The sequence below is a fragment of the Bubalus bubalis genome, chromosome 1, assembly GCF_019923935.1.
Source record: "Bubalus bubalis isolate 160015118507 breed Murrah chromosome 1, NDDB_SH_1, whole genome shotgun sequence".
Lineage (NCBI taxonomy): Eukaryota > Metazoa > Chordata > Mammalia > Artiodactyla > Bovidae > Bubalus > Bubalus bubalis.
The window spans coordinates 21297184-21319538 of NC_059157.1; the positions used below are offsets into that span (position 1 = coordinate 21297184).

The 22355-nt window shown below is 40.1% G+C and overlaps 1 protein-coding gene across 1 annotated transcript in view; it reads right to left on the bottom strand.

Moving 5' to 3' along the window:
- LONRF1 (LON peptidase N-terminal domain and ring finger 1) overlaps positions 1 to 22355 on the bottom strand; it is a 49978-nt gene that overhangs the window by 18934 nt on the left and 8689 nt on the right. Inside the window, exons 2-3 of the mRNA XM_006075404.4 lie at positions 2674 to 2792; positions 1308 to 1430 (exon numbers count right to left, since the gene is read on the bottom strand). Coding sequence (XP_006075466.4) covers positions 1308 to 1430; positions 2674 to 2792 — 242 coding nt within the window. The remainder of the gene's footprint in view (positions 1 to 1307; positions 1431 to 2673; positions 2793 to 22355) is intronic.

The window sequence follows — 22355 nt, forward strand, 5'->3', positions numbered from 1 at the left end:
GTATCTTGACTGGGGTGTTGTTACATGAATGTATAATTTCTCAAAACTCACTGAACTATAAAATGCCTTTTATTATGTGTAAATTATACCACAATTTACTCCAAAAAAAGAAAAAATATTTCAAGGCAGTAGGTATTTTGCATTCACCTGACCTTATTAACCAACAAATAATTACAGAAAAGTAAGGCTACCCAGCAGCACGGAAAATGCAAAATTATGAGCCCTTATAAAGTCTGCAGTCTCACCAGGGAGATCACTCTAGCAAAGAGAACACAATAAGAAAACACACAACAGTAAACCGTGTTTTGTTAAATCAGTGGGCTGGAACATGTATGCAAACAAGTCTTATGGAGGATGTTGGCTTATTCATTAAAGCATTTGGAATGCAAGAAAAATTCCAAAGTTCTCTTACTTTAAGGGACATAAGAATCTCCTGAAGTGCTTGTTAAATTGTACTCTAATTCCAGAGATTCTAATTCCAAAGGTCTGTGGTGGGACCCAGGAAATCTTTGTGTTTACCATGCACTCAAGATGACTAACAAAAAGCCATGTTCTGAGAAACGCTACAAACGCAATAAACGATGTGACCTCTTTGGGGGACACTGAAGGGAACAACATGACTGGGCACTGAAATTGTATTAGGATAGATTTTCCTAAAACATTTTTCAGAGACTCTAGTCTTCCAGATGTTCTGTGAGTAAATCTGGCAAAAGCTGAATGCTGTTGTCACGCTAGCAAAGCAAAAACTCTCGACAAGGGCTGAAGAAATCTGTTTGACTGGTTTAACCCAGTGTTTCCCAGAGTCATTTGATCAGAGAACCCCTTTTCCTTTTAATTAACATCTACCACTGAACAAACTCTGCAAAGTGATGTATGGAGCACTGAGAAAATTAAGGCGAAATAAATTGAGTGGGGCAGTACTATTGGCAACCACGGACAGCAAGCAAAGTTGAGACCTGAAATGAAAGGCAAAGGAAGCCAATAAAAATTCCTGAGCAGGAACATCATGACAACAGTATTTAATTAAGAATGACTGGTCTGGCTCCCATGGAACAGACTATTAGAGAACATCTAAATTTAACTAGGCAAAAGTAATCCATTTAACTCTCTCTGAAATGTTCTGATTTTGGTAAGAACTCAATATGCTAATAAGTATATTGAACCTGAAAACCCCTTATCAAACTGCTACTAAATCTGACTTATGGACACCCTTTATGTCCTTACCCCAAGAGTCTAACTGGCATTTGTAAAAAGACCTGTGTTGTCAGGAAACTGGCTGGAAGTGTTACAGTTGGTAAACGGATTACCTTTTCTACTTCTAGCTTTGCAGGTGCGAAATCTTCATCAAGCGCTAAGCACTGAAGAAACAGTTGTAAGGCATCACCTAAAAAACCAGCATCGTGGAGGACTTTTCCTTTCCTGAAGTAGACCTTCAATAAAAGCACACATACCCAACTTTTATGGATGGAATTGTTTTTTGAAACATCAATATCACATAAGGTTAAAAAAAAGTTCTGCTTGGAAATGTTCATTTTGAAACTCTGAATGACTCTCAGGAGCCCAAAGCATTTTAAAGGCACATTTACACCCTACCCGGGAGAGGTACCTATGATTATGAGGTCCAGAAAATGACTCCAAAGCCACATTCTAATTATATCCTGTCAATGATAAGTCCAGAGGGTTCTTTCCTGTTTAATGGTTTTAAGAGCTTCCCTGGTGGCTCAGTTGGCAAAAGAGTTCTCCTGCAATTCAGGAGACCTGGGTTCAATCCTCAGGTTGGGAAGATCCCCTGGAGGAGGGCATGGCAAACCACTCCAGTATTCTTGCCTGGAGAATCCCACGGACAGAGGAGCCTCGAGGGCTACAGCCCATGGGATCGCGCAAGAGTCAGACATGACTTAGCGACTAAACCACCGCTGCCACCAAAGCAGTCTGTACAAATCACTTTCCCTCGTATTCTTAACACTGATTTGACTTGTACCAACTGGTCATGTCATCATGAGATTCTGAATCATTTTATTAATTTTAAATTTTAGAGCATCCTTACTATATAGTCCTCAAAGGCATAGCTTTGAATGCAGGAAAAAAAGTCACATTAAAAGATGACTTTTAACTTAAATAACATATATGGGAGATGGACTGATTTGCCTTGACAGTATTGGTAAAAAGGAGAATTTGTAAACCGATTATATAATATATACATGCTGCAAATCTTTTTCCAAAAGAGCATGGGCAAGGCCCCCATCTACCGTACTAAACGACTGCCTCATCACCCAGTTCCCATCACAATGCCTCAGTCAAGTGTTCAGCCACAGAACCTCTTCTCTCTTCATTAATAAACCTCCTCCACTGATAACCTATTTGGGTCCATCTCCACAATAGGGCCAGATGTATGTCTTTGCGGAAATGCTGTATATTAGAGTTTGGTTTTTTTTTCATGTGTGTCAAATTCAAGTTGTTCTCTAGTTAGGAAACAAACATTTCTTATAGTTTAAAAAACTGTCAGATGATATTCATCCACTCAAAATATTGACCTTAGACTTGTAGAACTATTCTATATATTTAAAAGAAATCGCCCAATCCATTTCGTTGTAACTTACAATCATAATTGAAATGCATATTCCCTACAGTTGAAATTCTTAAATGCATGCAAATGTAAAACAGTAATTTTACCTCAGGCCAATTTGGCAGTTGAAAGAGAACTGCATTTAAATCTTCTATAGCTGCTTTAAACTCCTGGAGACCAGCATACGATTCAGCTCTGTAGATTTTCAGAGTCAAGTCGCTGGGCTCTGAAATCAATGTTATGAAGGTTTGATTATTTTTAAAAGATTACTGTATAATCCACAGAAACATCATACTAGAGTAAGAACTGACTCCGCAATTCTAGTCAGTAACCACTGACGCAAAGGCAGTGAGCCAAGCACAGTACAGGTGCAACCCACTGGCATACTGACATTTCCCTAAGTTATAGCAAATCCTCGGAGAAGGCAGTGGCAATCCACTCCAGTACTCTTGCCTGGAGAATCCCATGGACGGAGGAGCCTGGTAGGCTGCAGTCCATGGGGTCGCTAGGAGTCGGACACGACTGAGCAACTTCACTTTCACTTTTCACTTTCATGCATTGGAGAAGGAAATGGCAACCCACTCCAGTGTTCTTGCCTGGAGAATCCCAGGGACAGGGGAGCCTGGTGGGCTGCCGTCTATGGGGTCGCACAGAGTCGGACACGACTGAAGCGACTTAGCAGCAGTAGCAGCAGCATAGCAAATCCTTATGGTTAGATTATTTTAGTGGAGGAAACTGATTTTTTTAAAAAACTGAAAAATTTTTGATAATATGATCACCCCTAAGAAACTGAATGTTTTCCTAACATAGGTAAAGATTTAGAAGATGTATCTTAGATGTTTAGAAGATTTGTCTTTTTGTGGTAAATCTTTTTTCATACCTGATTTTGAAATCTTTATAAATGACTACATGTGTAACTGCACATGGAATTGCCACAGTTACAAAGACTGACCGAGGCACGATCTTAGGAGAGGACATGGTGGCCCTGTTTCTGGAGGAAATGGCTTGACAAGAGTCAGGTTTCTTAAGAGGGAAAATTTTTTAAATTCCTTCCATTAATAAGAACAGGATTGGATGGCCCCAGAATGATTTAATTTCAAATATTTGAGGGTAAAAAGCTTTAGGTGATAATTTCACTATGCTCTCTGTCTCTACTTGAGAAACCAAACTAGTATCCAAAGGCAGTAAAAATTTCAGACACTTAGTTGGTTCATTTATGATACTATAATCAATTACTACAGGTCATGTGGAATCTAGGAAAATGGTGCAGATGACCCTATTTTCGTACAGACTCGGAGGCAGAGAATGGACATATGGACACCAGAGGGGAGAAGGGGAGGGTGGGACAAATTGAGAGGTCAGGATGGACATATATACACTGCCACACGTGACTCTGCTAGTGGGAACCTGCCGAGCAGCACAGGGAACTCAGCTCGGGGCTCTGTAATGACCTGAGGGCTGGAGGCAGGCCCAAGAAGGAAACGATTTTGTATACTTATAGCTGCTTTACTTCAGTGTACAGCAGAAACACAACATTGTAAAACAATTATATTCCAATAAAAAAAGGTTAAAAAAAATTACTACAGGTACATAGATTCTGAAACTGAAGTCTAAGCCAGAAATCAATTTTCAGTATCTACAGATGACATTAATTTCACTCTTCTTTTTAAAGCTCTTATTCATCTTTAAAGGCTTCCAAAATGTATGCTTATAAAATAAAGTATTTGTTGCGGGAAGGGCATAAAGACCTTACCACCCACCGTCCTGGGCAAACAAAATAAAAACTATAATAAAACTCCTTAATAGCTTCCTTTACTCTAGTTTTAAACTGATTGCTTCTTTACAGATAACTCTCGATTTAACAATTAGGCCTTTTCCAGTTGCTGGTACTTGAGAACTCAAACTGTTACCTCAAATTTATACCAATGAAAAAATTTTAAGAATAAAATTAGTATTTCATGAAAATATTTCTTACTTCCTAAGCAGAAAAAGACATGTCTGGAACATTTCATCTTTTGTTTCTTAAAGCAATATAATTGTAAATCATTATCCGAACAAAAACTCATAGAAACTGAAAGCTCCATGTGATTAATCAATCAAGAATGAGGAGTCTCAGCACTAAGCTAGATAGATGCTGGATGGGTTTCAAAAACGTTACTTTCTCCTTGTCTCTGAGGAGCTTACAGTCACGTTAGGAAATCCTATTTTCTCGTGAAATGGCATCACGTGGTCCTGACTGGACAAGCACAACTGGATTCCGGGAAACAGGTAGCAGCGGGTGCCCAGCCCGTCCAATGAGTGGTCACCACAGCAGCATCCAGCTCTCTGAGCTGGAGAGGATGGGGACCATGTCGGGCACAGCTGGGGTCCTGCCAACAGCACCCCTGGGACCCGCCTGTGCTCCGGCACCTCCAGAGAGAGGGGCTTCAGTCACAACAAGCAGCCCCCTCCACACTCGGATCCCTTACTGGACTGTTTTTCTTCTCACGTGTTTCCTTTCACAGCAGGTCCCCCCGCACAACCCTGGAGGCAGTGCCCATGGGGACCTCGTGAGTACCGTACCCTCTGATCGAGGTCTTTACCTCTTGGCGCTGCCCTTTACGCAGCTTCCCCAGGGCAGCGCTGCGGGAAGGGGCTGGGGAGACCTCTGTCTTTACAGCGCCAGGTCCCCTCCGAGGGATGCAAACAAGGAGTTCAAGCTACCCAGGCTCCCTGGAAAGCTGGTGTCTACTGGGATGAGAAGCATGGTGGGCCCGTGAAGGAGACAGGAGGGTCAGATCTTAAAACTCTTGTTTCCTGAATCCTTGTAGGTTCTGTTCTTACTGAGCACTTCACATGCCAATGGAATGGTGATTCTGACTGACTGTTGGGGAGGGGGGAGCCTCATCAGTTGAGTTCAAACTCCCAGAAGAGTATTAGAGAGATTAGGGCCACCCCACTTGTTTCCTTCAAGTCCTTCCTAATTAAAAAAAAAAAAAAACAACCAACCAATGCATGACGGAGGGTCTCTGAACAGTATGAGGATACAGAACATCTGCCCTCTGTGTCCGCTTGTGGGAAAGGCAACTGCGAAAAAAATGCCATCAGCCAGCCTGTGTCATTAACTCAAGTGTTTAACAGGCGACAGATATTTACTATCTGCTCTGTTCCGGGCCCCACGGACCCTGGGATGAACTGATCACCTCACTGCACGAGCCACCAGGGAGGGCCCGCCCCTCAGTCCACGGCTGCAGGTATGCAGTGCCTGGCGCATCACAGACTTGGTTTGTTGAAAAAGTGCAGAAATATAAAGATGTGTCAAGGCCGAGTGTACTGGGCAGGATTTAATTCCTACCTCTTTTTTTCACCCTACCTCCAGCTGCATCAGATTTCCAACAGCCAGCTGTGCTTTTCCTCAGGCTCAGTCACTTCCCACACCTCCAGCACCCCCAAAAGGATATGTGTGCTGTATTCTGTCAGTAACACTGTCCAAATCAAACCTTGACCACAGTCAGCTTTACCTCCTCTAGTATTTCCCTAATCCATCCCTGGTCTTTTCCAATCCAATTGCTAATAACAACATTTTGAAAGCCAAAATCAAGCTAAGACTACTGTAACAGCCTGCTAACGGCACACCGTGCCTCCAGTTTTACCTACACCCTCACCACCCACGGATGTCGTTATTTAGCAGGACATCCACGTTCCTGCCTGCCTGGGCCCTGCCCATCTCTCCAGCCTTATTTCCCATCAATATGAATGTCCCAGTGAGTCCCAATAGGACCTAGCTACTCAGTCAGCCCCATGCACGCCTTTTCCTACTTCATGCCTCCTTCCTTTTCACAGAGTTTCCTCCTTGTGAGACCACCCCTACGCAACTCCCCTCTGTCTGGACAACTTTTTCTGATCCAGTAAGACTCAGCTCACCAACCTCTTCTCCAAGGTGCTTTCCTTTGCATCTACTGCCACGTGGCATTCCAGAAGGATTCAGAACCTGGAAGCCAGACAACCTGGCTTCAACTTCTGCTCCTCTACTCACTCACTGTGAATTGGGGCAAATTACCTCTGTACCTCAGTTTCCTCAGCTATAAAATCTGAGTTTTTTTCCACCTATGGTCAATTAATCTACAACAAAGGAGGCAAGACTATACAGTGGAGAAAAGAGTGTCTCTTTAATAAACAGTGCTGGGAAAACTGGACAGCTACATGTTAAAAATGAAACTAGAACACCACACATAAAAATAAGCTCAAAATGGATTAAAGGCCTGAATGTAAAGCTTCATAGACAAGCAAAAGCTAAGAGAATTCAGCACCACCAAACCAGCTGTACAACAAATGTTAAAGGAACTTCTCTAGATGGGAAACACAAGAGAAGGAAAAAACCCACGAACATACATATTGATAACTACCTTGAATGTAAATGGACTAAATGCTCCAACCAAAAGACAAGGGCTAGCTGAATAGATACAAACACAAGACCCATATATATGTTGTATACAAGAGATCCACGTTAGAGCTAGGGACACATACAGACTGAAAGTGCGGGTATGGAAAAAGATATTCCATGCAAATGGGAATCAAAAGCAATACTCATATCAAACAGACTTTAACATAAAGACTGTTACAAGAGATAAGAAAGGACACTACAGAATGATCAAGGGATCAATTCAAGAAGAAGATACAACAATTATAAATATTTATGCATCCAACATAGGAGCACCTCAATACATAAGGTAAGTGCTAACAGCCATAAAAGGGGTAATCGACAGTAGCACAATAATGTGGGACTTTAACACCCCACTTACACCAATGGACAGATCATCCAGACAGAAAATAAATATAGAAACACAAACTTTAAATGACACAACAGACCAGATAGACTTAATTGCTATTTATAGGACATTCTGGGGCTTCCCTGGTGGCTCAGACAGTAAAGAATCTGCCTGTAATGTGGGAGATCTGGGTTCGATCCCTGAGTTGGAAAGATGCCCTGGAGGAGGGCATGGCAACCCACTCCAGTATTCTTGCCTGGAGAATCCGCATGGACAGAGAAGCCTGGCGGGCTAAAGTCCGTGGGATCGCAAAGAGTCAGACATGACTGAGCGACTAAGCACAGCACAGGACATTCCACCCGAAAGCAGTAGAATATACATTCTTCTCAAGTGCACACAGAACACTCCAGGATAGATCACATCTTGGGTCACAAATCAGGACAAAGAAAATTTAAGAAAACTGAAACAGTATCAAGCATCTTTTCCAACCACAATGTTATGAGATTAGAAATCAATTACACGGAAAAAAATGAGAAATTACATCTGACACTGCAGAAGAACTGTAAAAATAAAACCCACAAATACAGAGGCTAAATAGCGCACTGCCAATAACTGAGAGATCACTAAAGAAATCAAAGAAAAAAAAATACACAGAAACAAATGACAAAGAAAACACAATGGGGTTTTTCTGGTGGCTCAGTGGTAAAGAATGCACCTGCCAACACAGGAGACGTGAGTTTGATCCCCAGTCTGGGATCCCACATGCCCCGCAGCAACTAGGCCAGTGCCCCACAACTATTGGGCCTGTGCTCTTGAGCCCAGTATCACTACTACTGAAGCCTGTGCGTCTAGAGCCTGTGCTCCATAACCAGAGAAGTAATCACAGTTAGAAGCCTGTGCACTGCAACTAGAGAGCAGGCCCCACTCGCTGCAACTAGAGAAAAAGCCTGCGCAGCAATGAAGTCCCAGCACAACCAAAAAAAAAAAAACCCACGATGATCCACAACTTATGGGACGCAGCAAAAACAGTTCAAACAGTTCTAACAATCTCACCTTAAGAAACAAGAAAAATCTCAAATAGTCTAAACTTACATCTAATGCAACCAGAGAAGGAAGGACAAAGAAAACCCCAAGTCAGCGGAAAGAAATCATAAAGATCGGAGCAGAAACAGAAAAGAGGAAAATAATAGCAATCGATAAAACTAAATGCTGGTTATTTGAGCAGATAAAATTGATAAACCTTTAGCTTTAGCCAGATTCAAAGAAAAAAAGGGAGAGTACTCAAATAATAAAATTAAATGAAAAATGAGAAATAACACCTGACACTACAGAAATACAATGATCATAACAGACAACTACTACAAGCATCTATATGCCAATAAAATGGGACAACCTGGAAGAAATGGACAAATTCTTAAAAAGATACAACTTTCCAAAACTGAATGAGGAAGAATTTGAAACTATAAACAGACCAATCACAGGTAACAAAATTGAAACTGTAATTAAAAATCTTCCAACAAACAAAGTCCAGGACCAGACAGTTTCACAGACCAATTCTATCATTTATTTAGGGAAATAACACCCATCCTACTCAAACTCATCCAAAAAACTGCAGAGGGAATTTGCTCCATGAGGCCACAATCACCCTGATAACAAAACCAGACAAAGATATCACAAAAAAAGAAAATTACAGACCAGTATCACTGATGAACATAAATGCAAAAATTCTCAACAAAATACTAGCAAACAGAATCCACCAATACATTAATCAAACACCATGATCAAGTGGGATTTATCCCATGAATGCAAAGATTCTTCAAAATATACACATCAATATGATACTCCGTATTAACAAATGAAAGAATAAAAAAAAACATACGATCATCTCAATAGATGCAGGAAAAACTTCTGACAAAATTCAACATCCATTTATGATAAAAACTTTCCAGAAAGTGGGCACAGAGGGAACAGACATCAACATGATGAAGGCCATGTACGACAAACCACAGCAAACATCATTCTCAATGGTGAAAACTAAAAGCATTTCCTCTATGATCAGGAACAAAACAAGAATGTCCGCTTTCACCATTTTTATTCAGCATAGTTTTAGAAGTCCTAGCCGTGGCAATCAGAGAAAAAGAAAGAAAGGGAGTACAAACTGGAAAAGAAGAAGTAAAACCGTCACTGTCCGCAAATTCCATCGTACTATACAGAGAAAACCCTAAAGATGCCACTAAAGAAATACTAGAGCTAATCAATGAACTGGGTAAAGCTGCAGGATACAACACTAATGCACAGAAATCTCCTGCATCCCTATACACTAATAACAAAAGATCTGAAAGAGAAATTAAACAATCCCACTTACCATCAAAACAAAAAGAATAAAATACCCAGGAATAAACCTACCTATAGAGACAAAAGGCCTGTACTCAGAAAACTATAAAACACTGATGACAAAAGATGACACAAACAGATGGAGAAATATGCCATGTTCCTGGACTAGAAGAATCAATACTGTGAAAATGATTATACCACCCCAAAGCAATCTACAGATTCAATGCAATCCCTATCAAATTCCCAATGGAATTCTTTACAGATTTAGAACCAAAAAATTTACGATTTGTATGAAAATACAAAAGACCTCAAATAGCCAAAGCAATCCTGAGAAAGGAAAATGGAGAGACATCAAAAGCAGAGACGTCATTTTGCTGCAGAGTCAAAGCTATGGTTTTTCCAGTAGTTGTGTACCAATACAAGAGCTGGACCATAAAAAAGTCTGAGTGCCAAAGAATTGACACTTTTAAACTGTGGTGTTGGAGAAGACTCTTGAGAGTCCCTTGGACTATAAGATCAAACCAGTCAATCCTAAAGGAAATCAGTTCTGAATATTCATTGGAAGGACTGATGCTGAAGCTCCAATCCTTTGGCCACCTGATGCAAAGAGTGAACTCACTGGAAAAGACCCTAATGCTGGGAAAAATTGAGGGCAGGAGGAGAAAGGGGTGACAGAGGATGAGATGGTTGGGTGGCCTCACTGATGTACATGACTTTGAGCAAACACTGGGAGGCAGTGAAGGACAGGGAAGCCAGGGTGTGCTACAATCCATGGGGTCACAAAAAGTTGACTGAGTGACTGAAAAACAAGAACAACATGCAGCTCAATATCAAAACATCAGCCCAATCAAAAATGGCTGGAAGACTTAAACAGACATCTTTCCAAAAAGACATACAGATGGGCAAAAGGCACATGAAAAGACACTCAACATCACCAATTATTAGAGAAATGCAAATCAAAATTACAATAAAGTATCAGTTCATAGCAGTCAGAATGGCCATCATCAAAAAATCTAAAAACACTGATTAGCTCTAGTAATTCCATTCACCATTAAAACGAAAAAATAAAATATTTAGGAATATATCTACCTAAAGAAACAAAAGACCTATATATAGAAAACTATAAAACACTGGTGAAAGAAATCAAAGAGGACACAAATAGATGGAGAAATATACCATGTTCATGGATTGGAAGAATCAATATAGTGAAAATGAGTATACTACCCAAAGCAATCTATATATTCAATGCAATCCCTATCAAGCTACCAATGGTATTTTTCACAGAGCTAGAACAAATAATTTCATAATTTGTATGGAAATACAAAAAACCTCGAATAGCCAAAGCTATCTTGAGAAAGAAGAATGGAACTAGAGGAATCAACCTGCCTGACTTCAGTCTCGACTACAAAGCCACAGTCATCAAGACAGTATGGTACTGGCACAAAGACAGAAATGTAGATCAATGGAACAAATTAGAAAGCCCAGAGATAAATCCACACACCTATGGACACCTTATCTTTGACAAAGGAGGCAAGAATATACAATGGAGAAAAGACAATCTCTTTAACAAGTGGTGCTGGAAAAACTGGTCAACTACTTGTAGAAGAATGAACTAGAACACTTTCTAACACCATACACAAAAATAAACTCAAAATGGATTAAAGATCTAAACGTAAGACCAGAAACTATAAAACTCCTAGAAGAAAACACAGGCAAAACATTCTCCAACATAAACCACAGCAGGATCCTCTATGACCCACCTCCCAGAATATTGGAAATAAAAGCAAAAATAAATAAATGGGACCTAATTAAAAGCTTCTGCACAACAAAGGGAACTATAAGCAAGGTGAAAAGACAGCCTTCAGAATGGGAGAAAATAACAGCAAACGAAGCAACGGACAAACAACTAATCTCAAAAATATACAAGCAACTCCTGCAGCTCAATTCCAGGAAAATAAACAACCCAATCAAAAAGTGGACCAAAGAACTAAACAGACATTTCTCCAAAGAAGACATACAGATGGCTAACACACACATGAAAAGATGCTCAACATCACTCATTATCAGAGAAATGCAAATCAAAACTACAATGAGATACCATCTCACACCAGTCAGAATGGCTGCGATCCAAAAGTCTACAAGCAATAACTGCTGGAGAGGGTGTGGAGAAAAGGGAACCCTCTTACACTGTTGGTGGGAATGCAAACTAGTACAGCCACTATGGAGAACAGTGTGGAGATTCCTTAAAAAACTGGAAATAGAACTGCTATACGACCCAGCAATCCCACTGCTGGGCATACACACTGAAGAAACCAGAATCGAAAGAGACACGTGTACCCCAATGTTCAACGCAGCACTGTTTATAATAGCCAGGACATGGAAGCAACCTAGATGTCCATCAGCAGATGAATAGATAAGAAAGCTCTGGTACATATACACAATGGAATATTACTCAGCCATTAAAAAGAATACATTTGAATCAGTTCTAATAAGGTGGATGAAACTGAAGCCTATTATACAGAGTGAAGTAAGCCATAAAGAAAAACACCAATACAGTATACTAACACATATATATGGAATTTAGAAGACAGTAACGATAACCCTGTATTCGAGACAGCAAAAGAAACACAGATGTATAGAACAGTCTTTTGGACTCTGTGGGAGAGGGTGAGAGTGGGATGATTTGGGAGAATAGCGTTGAAACATGTAAATTATCATATGTGAAACGAATCGCCAGTCCAGGTTCGATGCATGATACAGGGTGCTTGGGGCTGGTGCACTGGGATGACCCAGAGGGATGGGATGGGGAGGAAGGAGGGAGGGGGGTTCAGGATGGGGAACACATGCACACCCATGGTGGATTCATGTCAATGTATGGCAAAACCAATACAATATTTTAAAGTAAAAAAAAAAATCTACAAACAATAAATGCTAGAGAGGGTGTGGAGAATAAGGAACCTTCTTGCTCTGTTGGTGAGAGTGTAAACTGATATAGCCACGGTAGAGAATTGTATGGAGGTTCTTTAAAAAACTAAAACTAGAATTACCATATGACCCAGCAATCCCATTTCTGGGCATATACCCTGGGAAAACTGTAAGTCAAAAGGACACACGTACCCCAACGTTCAGTGCAACAGTATTCACCACAGCCAGGACATGGAAGCAAAGCAAATGCCCAAGACAGATGAATGGATAAAGATGATATGGTACATATATACAATAGAATATTACTCAGCCATGAAAAGGAATGGAACTGGGTCACTGGTAGAGGTGTTGATGGACCTAGAGTCTGTCATACAGAGTGAAGTCAGAAAGAGAAAAACAAGAATCATGTATTGACGCATGTATGTGGAATCTAGAAAAATGGTACAGATGAACCTATATCCAGGGCAGGAATAGAGATGGAGTCATAGATCATGGACACATGGACATAGAGGAGAAAGGAGAGAGAGAGATGAGTTGGGAGATTCATTTTATTGTACAGCAGAAACTAATATAACACTGTAAAGGAATTATACTCCAATTTTAAAAGAAAAGACTTAAATGTAAGACCTGGTATTAGAAAATTCTCTCAAGAAAACATGGGGAGAAAATACTCGGACATAAATCTGAGCAATATCTTTTTAGATCCGCCTCCCAGAGTAATGGAAATAAAACCAAAAATAAATGAGACCTAATCCAACTCAAAAACTTTTGCACAGTAAAGGAAACCATAAAACAAAAAGACAACAACCCACCGAATGGGGCCTCCCCAGTGGTTCAGTGGTTAAGAATCCACCTGCCAATGCAGAAGACTCAGGTTCAATCCCTGGGTCGGGAAGATCCCCCAGAGGAGGAAATGGCAACCCACTCCAGTATTCTTGCCTGGAAAATCCATGAACAGAAGAGTCTTATGGACTATAGTCCATGGGGTCTCAAAGAGTTGGACACAACTGAGCACGTATGCATGCACAGAAGGGGAGAAAATATCTGCAAATGAAACAACTGACAAAGGATTAATCTTCAAAATCTACAAACAGCTCATGCAACTTAGTGTCAAAACAAACAACACAATCAAAAACTGGGCAGAAGGTCTCAACAGACATTTCCCCAACAGAGACATACAGATGGCCAAGGGGCACACGAAAAGATGCTCAACATGGCTAATTATTAGAGAAATGCAGACCAAAACAACAATGGGACATCACCTCACATCAGTCAGAATGGCTATCATCAAAAAATAAATGCTGGAGAAGGTGTGGAGAAAAGGGAAACTTCTTACACTGTTGGTAGGAATGTACATTGGTACGGCCACTATGAAGAACACCTCCATACTAAAAACAGAATTACCATATGATTCAGCAGTCTCATTCCTTAACATGTATCCAGAAAAAACCAGGATTTGAAAAGATACATGCACTCCAATGTTCACTGCAGCACTATTTACAACAGGCAAGACACAAAAGCAAGCTAAATGTCCATCTACAGGTGAATGGATAAAGAAGATGTGGTACATACATACAGTGGAATACTATTTAGCCATAAAAAAGAATGATATAGTGCCATCAGCAGCAACATGGATGGACTTAGAGACTATCATACTAAGTGAAGTCAGAAAAAGACAAGAAAATACCATATGATATTGCTTATATGTGGCATCTAAAAAAAAATGATACAAATGAACTTATTACAAAACAGATACAGAATCTGCCTGCCAATGAAGGAGACTTAAATTCAGTTTCTGGGTCAGGAAGATCCCCTGGACAGAGGAGCCTGGTGGGCTACAGTCCATAGGGCTGCATCCAGTTGGACACGACTGAGAACTAAACCACCACCACCACCACCACGTTTGAAACAGATAACCAATAAGGACCTACTGTATAGCACAGAGAACTCTGCTCAATATTCTGTAATAAGCTAAATGGAAAGAATTTAAGAATAATACATGTATATATATAATTGAATCACTTTGCTATATACCTGAAACTAACACATTGTTAACCTAACTCCACTAATATTCAGAGGATAATTGCTTTAGAATGTCGTGTTGGTTTCTGCTGTACAATGAAGTAAATCAGCTAAAGGTATGCCTATACTCCCTCCCTCTTGGACCTCCCTCCTCCCACCATCCCACCCCTCTGCTGCTGCTGCTGCTGCTGCTGCTAAGTCGCTTCAGTCGTGTCAGACTCTGTGTGACCCCAGAGACCACAGCCCACCAGGCTCCGCCATCCCTGGGATTCTCCAGGCAAGAACACTGGAGTGGGTTGCCATTTCCTTCTCCACCCACCCCTCTAGGTCATCACAAAGCCCGTGAATTGAATTTCCTGGCTATACAGCTGCTTCCTGCTAGATCTCTCTTTTACTTCCGGTAGTATGCATTTGTCAATGCTACTCTCTCAATTAGTCCCACCCTCTCCTTCCCCCACCCCAGTGTCCACAGGTCCGTTCTCAATGCCTGTGTCTCTATTTCTGCCCCGTAAACAGGTTCATCGGTACCATTTTTCTAGATTCCATGTATATGTGTTAATATACAGTATTTGTTTTTCTGACTTACTTCACTCTGTATAACAGGCTCTAGGTTCATCCACCTCACTACAACTGACTCAAATTCGTTCCTTTTTATGGCTGATAAAATAAAAATTAAAAAAAAAAAAAAAACCTACCCCCAAGGGAAGAATTGAACTAATTTTAAATAGACTCTTTAAATGCAAAAATACACACAAAGGAGCAAAGGGTAAGAATTTTAAATATGTGAGATGATAATTTTTTTCAGTTAATACAGTTATTTGGTAACAATAAAAACTATAAACTGTTCTAAATGATCTACAGCCTTCAGAACAATCCTATATGGGTCTAACATTGTTCGCATTTTTATAAAGAAACTGAGTACAGAGAGTTTAAGTATCTTGCCCAAGACCAAACAGCTCCTAAGTAAAGGATTCTAGATGCTCCCTCTAGCCACCTGGATCCAGAGTTCCTGCTGTCCACCTCTGCTAATAGCAGGGCTCACAGGGCGTACTTACAACAAGGCTTGGTACATTATAAGCTCTATTTAAGTGTTTGCTATTACGATTGCGCTCCATCACTGTATGTGCGTAGCATATATTTAATTATAAAAAAAACCTGTTTTTGAGCTCCCTCCATTATTTACTGTCTCTGTATCCTCTATTCCGGCTTTGATAAATGTCTGCTGAAGCAGAGGAAATTCATTAAAATCTGTCCCCTTGGGCTCGTCAATCCTGGCCCTCATTCCCTCTTCTCTTCAACATGGTGGTATCGTGAGTACTTAGGTCAATAAAACAACTGTATTTCATTTTATTTAAATTCTGCTACACATCTGAGGAAACTAGCTTTAAGTGGTCCAAGGTACCGCATGGGCTGTGGGAAGAGAGTTCTCCAAAGTGGAGACTTCTCAAAGAAATCGGTTTTCCAGGAGGTGATGGGTAGTAAGAGGTGTGTATACATCATTTATCTTCAAGAAACTTGTTTTGAATAACAAGTGTTATAAAATATTTACCTGTAAACTTTGAAAAATACAGAAAATTAAGAACCAAGATCCTTTTCCTACCACAAAGCAATTTATTAAAATCTGTTGTCTTAAGCTCCTCAATTCATGCTCTCATGAACTAAGAAATAACCAGTGTTGGCATATAACCTGTACTTTTTTATCTGTGTGGGTAGATTACATTTTTAATGTATAGCTTTATAAAATATACCATATATACTGTGTATAATCTGCTCTTTTTATCAATGTGATTATATCCACAAGATACTTAATGGTTGCAAAGTATTCCATTATATATACCATCTATGTAAAATTCCCTATTACTTCTAATTTTTGCTACTATAAAAAGTACTGTAATGAACACTTACCTATAAGCTTTTACATATCAGCTTATTTCCTTATTTTCTAGAAAGCTGAGTGTGTAGAAAGCTATGTAGATATATTATACAAAGTCTTCAATATATTCTGCTCACCCTCCTTTTATAAAAATGTTACACTCCCAGAAGCTGTGTGTTTGTTTTCTAGGAAAATAGGAATGAAGAAGGATGTGCGCTCATCTCCTCCTGTGAGAACACCAAAGTCACAAGTAGCTGTTGAACAACCATTGACAGGAGGACGCTGGAACCTACCAAAAAAGACACCCCACATTCAAAGACAAAGCAGCAGCCACAGCAAGACAGCGGGAGGGCCACAATCACGACAGAATTAAATCCCATACCCGCCTGGTGAGTGACCCACAGACTGGAGAACCGTAAGAACTGTAATACCAAAGAAGTTCTCCTGCTGTTGTGAAGGTTCAGAACCCCACGTCAGGCTTCCCAGCCTGGGGACCAGACAAAGGGACTGGGAATCCCCAGGGAATCTGACCTTGAAGGCCAGCGGGATTTGATTACAAGACTTCCACAGGACTGGGGGAAACAGAGACTCCAGTCTTGGAGGGCACAACAAAACCACGCGCACACCAAGACCCAGAGGAAAAGAGTAGCAACTCCACGGGAGACTGAACCAAAACCACCTGCTGGTGTGAGGGTCTCCTGTGGAGGTGTGGGTCAGCAGGGACCAAGCATAGGGAGGGACACTGGGAGCAGCAGGCTGGGAAGGTCCCCCTTGGTGTAAACCCTCTTGGAGGTGGCCAGCAACCCTACCATAGAGCTGAGGGCTGGGTCACCTCAGGCCAAACAACTACTAGGGAGGGAGCAGAAAACCCACTCATCAGCAGACAATTGGATTAAAGCTTCAATAAGCAAGGGTGTCCCCACCAGAGCAAGACCCAGTTTTCCCAACCACCAGGAAGCTTGCACAAGCCTCTTAGCCTCCTCCATCAGAGGGCAGGCAGAAGAAGCAAGTAGAACCACAATCCCACAGCGAGTAAAACAAACCACATTTCATAAAGTTAAGGACTTTCCTGGTGGCACAGATGGTAAAGAATCTGCCTGCAATGCAGGGAGACTAGGGTTTGATCCCTGGGTTGGGAAGATCCCCTGGAGAAGGGAATGGTAACCACTCCAGTATTCTTGCCTGGTGAATTCCATGGAGAGAGGAGCCTGGCAGGCTACTATCTATGGGATGCAAAAAGTCGGATACGACTGAGAGACTAACACACAACCAGCATGAACAAGCAGAAAGTTACGTCCTAGATGAAGGGACAAGATAAAACCCCAGGAAAACAACTAAAACGTAGTGGAGACAGGCAACCTTCCAGAAAAAGAATTCAGAATGATAGTGAAGATGATTCGGGATCTTGGAAAAAGAATGGCAACAAAGATTGAGAAGATGCAAAAAATGTGTACCAAAGACCTAGAAGAACTAAAGAACAAACAAACAGATGAGTAGTACACTAGAAGGAATTCACAGCAGAATAACTGAGGCAGAAGAACAGATAAATGAGCTGGAGGACAGAATGGTGGAAATCACTGCCACAGAACAGAATACAGATAAAAGAATGAAAAGAAATGAAGACAGCCTAAGGGATCTCTGGGACAACATTAATCAGACCAACATTTGCATTACAGGGGTCCCAAAAGGAGAAAAGAAAAGACCTGAGAAAATATTTTAAGAGATAATAGCTGAAAACTTCCCTAACATGGAAAAGCAAATAGTTAACCAAGTCCAGGAAGCACAGAGAGTCCCAGGAAGGATAAACCCAAGGAGGAACACACCAAGACATATAACAAATCAAACTGACAAAAATTAAAGACAAAGATAAAATACTGAAAGCGACAACGGAAAAACGACAAATAACATACAAGGGAACTCCCATCAGGCTATCAGCTGATTTCTCAACAGAAACTCTATAATCCAGAAGGGAATGGCATGATATACTTAAAGTGAAATATAAGAACCAACAACCAAGAATACTCTATCCAATAAGACTCTCCTTCAGATCTGATGGAGAAATGAAAAGCTTTCCAGACAAGCAAGAGAGAATTCAGCACCACCAAACCAGCTTTACAACAAATGCTAAAGGAACTTCTCTAGGCAGGAAACAAGAGAAGAAAAAGACCTACCTACAGAAAATAACACCCCCCCCCCCAAATTAAGAAAACAGTAATAGGATCATACATATTGATAATCACCTTAAATGTAAATGAATTAAAAGGACCAACCAAAAGAGATAGACTGGCTGAGCAGATGAAAACACACGGAAAACACGTGCACTCCCACTTACCACATCACTCTGCCTGATCCCCCAAATTGTATGTATTCATTTCATAGTTAGGTTAATCGTGTTTCCATTATGGCTTTCAATTGCAATTATCTTTTATTTTTTGTCTGGCTATTGATTGTGAGAACTGATAAACATCTTTTACTACTATGATTATGTAACTATTACCCACTTAATACCACCGTATCATGATTGGTCAACAGAAAAATAGAATTCTGTATCATCAAAACTACCATTAATAGGAAAACCTATAATCACTTTTTAAAATCCAGATGCACATCATAATTATCATGGGATATTTTTGGGGAAAAAAATGCCCAGATATTGCTTTTTCTTTTTTGCCAGAGCTCCAGTTATGTTTCTAATGAGCTGCTGCTGCTGCTAAGTCCCTTCAGTCATGTGCGACTCTGTGTGACCCCAGAGACAGCAGCCCACCAGGATCCCCAGTCCCTGGGATTCTCCAGGCAAGAACACTGGAGTGGGTTGCCATTTCCTTCTCCAATGCATGAAAAGTGAAAAGTGAAAGGGAAGGCGCTCAGTCATGTCCGACTCTTAGCGACCCCATGGACTGCAGCCTAGCAGGCTCCTCCGTTCATGGGTTTTTCCAAGCAAGAGTGGGTTGCCATTGCCTTCTAATGGGCAGTCAGGTTTAAAAACAACTGGACTATATGAGGAGCTTTCACTTTTATTTAAGTTTGTTTCAGTTTTTCTATTTCATGTTCAGTTCAGTTGCTCAGTCATGTCCGACTCTTTGCCACCCCATGAATTGCAGCACACCAGGCCTCCCTGTCCATCACCAACTCCCGGATCATTGCTCCCATTTCATTTACTTTATATTTTCCAATTTCTCCATCTCTCCCCTTTTTTTTTTTTTTTGATGGTCTTTCTCAAGCATAGTAGAAAAGCTTTAGTATACGTATATATAAATAATATGTATATTTTAGGAAATGAATTTTTGCCTAATTAAAAATTTTTTGACATTTTGATTCCATTTGTTCAAATTATGAATAGAATGCTAGATTTCTAATTTTAAAAAATACATGCAACAAGCAACAAAGGTTTACTGCATAGCACAGGGAACTATAGTCAATATCTTGTAATGGAAAATTTTAAAAATAATATGGGTATATATATAACTGAATCACACACCAAGAATTCTACTTTTTGAAATTTAGTAATGTTTATCTTTTTGCCAGTTTTTCTAAATCTCCTATGGACATCTAATAACAACATATGAGATACAAAATTTTAAATATATCTGTGTAGGATATAAGATTAATATACATTAATTAAACATAAATCTATACATTCAAGTTATTAACAATATCATTCAAGATGCTCTGATTCTTATTTTTTCTGCACTTCATAAAATATTCTTAGAGAAAAGTTAGTATGTCTCATTATGATTATATATTTTTTCTTTTCCCTTATATTTCTTCTGATGTATCCGTTTCTTTGTTATTAGGTGTCTAATGGTTTACAATGTCTATCTTCTTTGTGAACTTTTTATCATTAAAAAATATTCATCTTTGTTTCATTTAAAATAATTTAAAAATACAAATGAAAAACAGCATCATTATTTTAGTGTGCCTTTTCTCAGTGAGTTTTACCTTAAAATTATTTATTGGCTATTTGAATTATTTATGTGTAAGTATAAAAATTCCCTGTTCATTTCCTTTTTATCATTCCTCTTGAGTGTCTTTTCTTTTTATATTTATAGGTTCAGCTAGTTTAAGAATTCCATTGGCTACCTGAAATACCAAATTTTTTCTACAGAACTTGGTTATCACAGTTAAACTAAGAGCTGCTGACTGAGAAGTTATTAGCAGTTAATAAAGTCCAGGAATAGTAGTTTGGCATACTAATTAAGATTATAACCACTGGATTGAGAAGATCTGGGTTCTGATTCACTTTTGACCATTTATTTAACTCTTTGAACCTCTGTCTCCTCACCTATAAAATGCTTGAGATACCTACATCTTAAGACTGTTGTGAGGGGACATCCCTGGTAGTTCAGTGGCTAAGACTCTGCTCTCCCAATGAAGGAGACATGGGTTCAATTCCTGGGCAGGGAACTAGATCCAGTCTGCCACAACTAAAGATCAAAGATGCTGTGTGTGGCAACTAAGACCCAGCACAGACAAATAATTTTTTTTTTTTTAAGGGATACCCAGCTGTGGATGTGACTGGTGATAGAAGCAAGGTCCGATGCTGTAAAGAGCAATATTGCATAGGAACCTGGAATGTCAGGTCCATGAATCAAGGCAAATTGGAAGTGGTCAAACAAGAGATGGCAAGAGTGAATGTCGACATTCTAGGAATCAGCAAACTGAAATGGACTGGAATGGGTGAATTTAACTCAGATGAGCATTATATCTACTACTGCAGGCAGGAATCCCTCAGAAGAAATGGAGTGGCCACCATGGTCAACAAAAGAGTCCAAAATGCAGTACTTGGATGCAATCTCAAAAACGACAGAAGGATCTCTGTTTGTTTCCAAGGCAAACCATTCAATATCACAGTAATCCAAGTCTATACCCCCACCAGTAACGCTGAAGAAGCTGAAGTTGAACGGTTCTATGAAGACCTACAAGACCTTTTAGAACTAACACCCCAAAAAGATGTCCTTTTCATTATAGGGGACTGGAATGTAAAAGTAGGAAGTCAAGAAACACCTGGAGTAACAGGCAAATTTGGCCTTGGAATACGGAATGAAGCAGGGCAAAGACTGATAGAGTTTTGCCAAGAAAATGCACTGGTCATAACAAACACCCTCTTCCAACAACACAAGAGAAGACTCTAGACATGGACATCACCAGATGGTCAACACCAAAATCAGATTGATATATTCTTTGCAGCCAAAGATGGAGAAGCTCTATACAGTCGGCAAAAACAAGACCAGGAGCTGACTGTAGCTCAGACCATGAACTCCTTATTGCCAAATTCAGACTTAAATTGAAGAAAGTAGGGAAAACCACTACACCATTCAGGTATGACCTAAATCAAATCCCTTATGATTATACAGTGGAAGTGAGAAATAGATTTAAGGGCCTAGATCTGATAGAGAGTGCCTGATGAACTATGGAATGAGGTTTGTGACACTGTACAAGAGACAGGGATCAAGACCATTCCCATGGAAAAGAAATGCAAAAAAGCAAAATGGCTGTCTGGGGAGGCCTTACAAATAGCTGTGAAAAGAAGAGAAGCGAAAAGCAAAGGAGAAAAGGAAAGATATAAACATCTGAATGCAGAGTTCCAAAGAATAGCAAGAAGAGATAAGAAAGCCTTCCTCAGCAATCAATGCAAAGAAATAGAGGCAAACAACAGAATGGGAAAGACTATGGATCTCTTCAAGAAAATCAGAGATACCAGAGGAACATTTCATGCAAGGATGGGCTTGATAAAGGACAGAAATGGTATGGACCTAACAGAAGCAGAAGATATTAAGAAGAGATGGCAAGAATACACAAAGAACCATACAAAAAAGATCTTCACGACCCAGATAATCATGATGGTGTGGTCACTGACCTAGAGCCAGACATCCTGGAATGTGAAGTC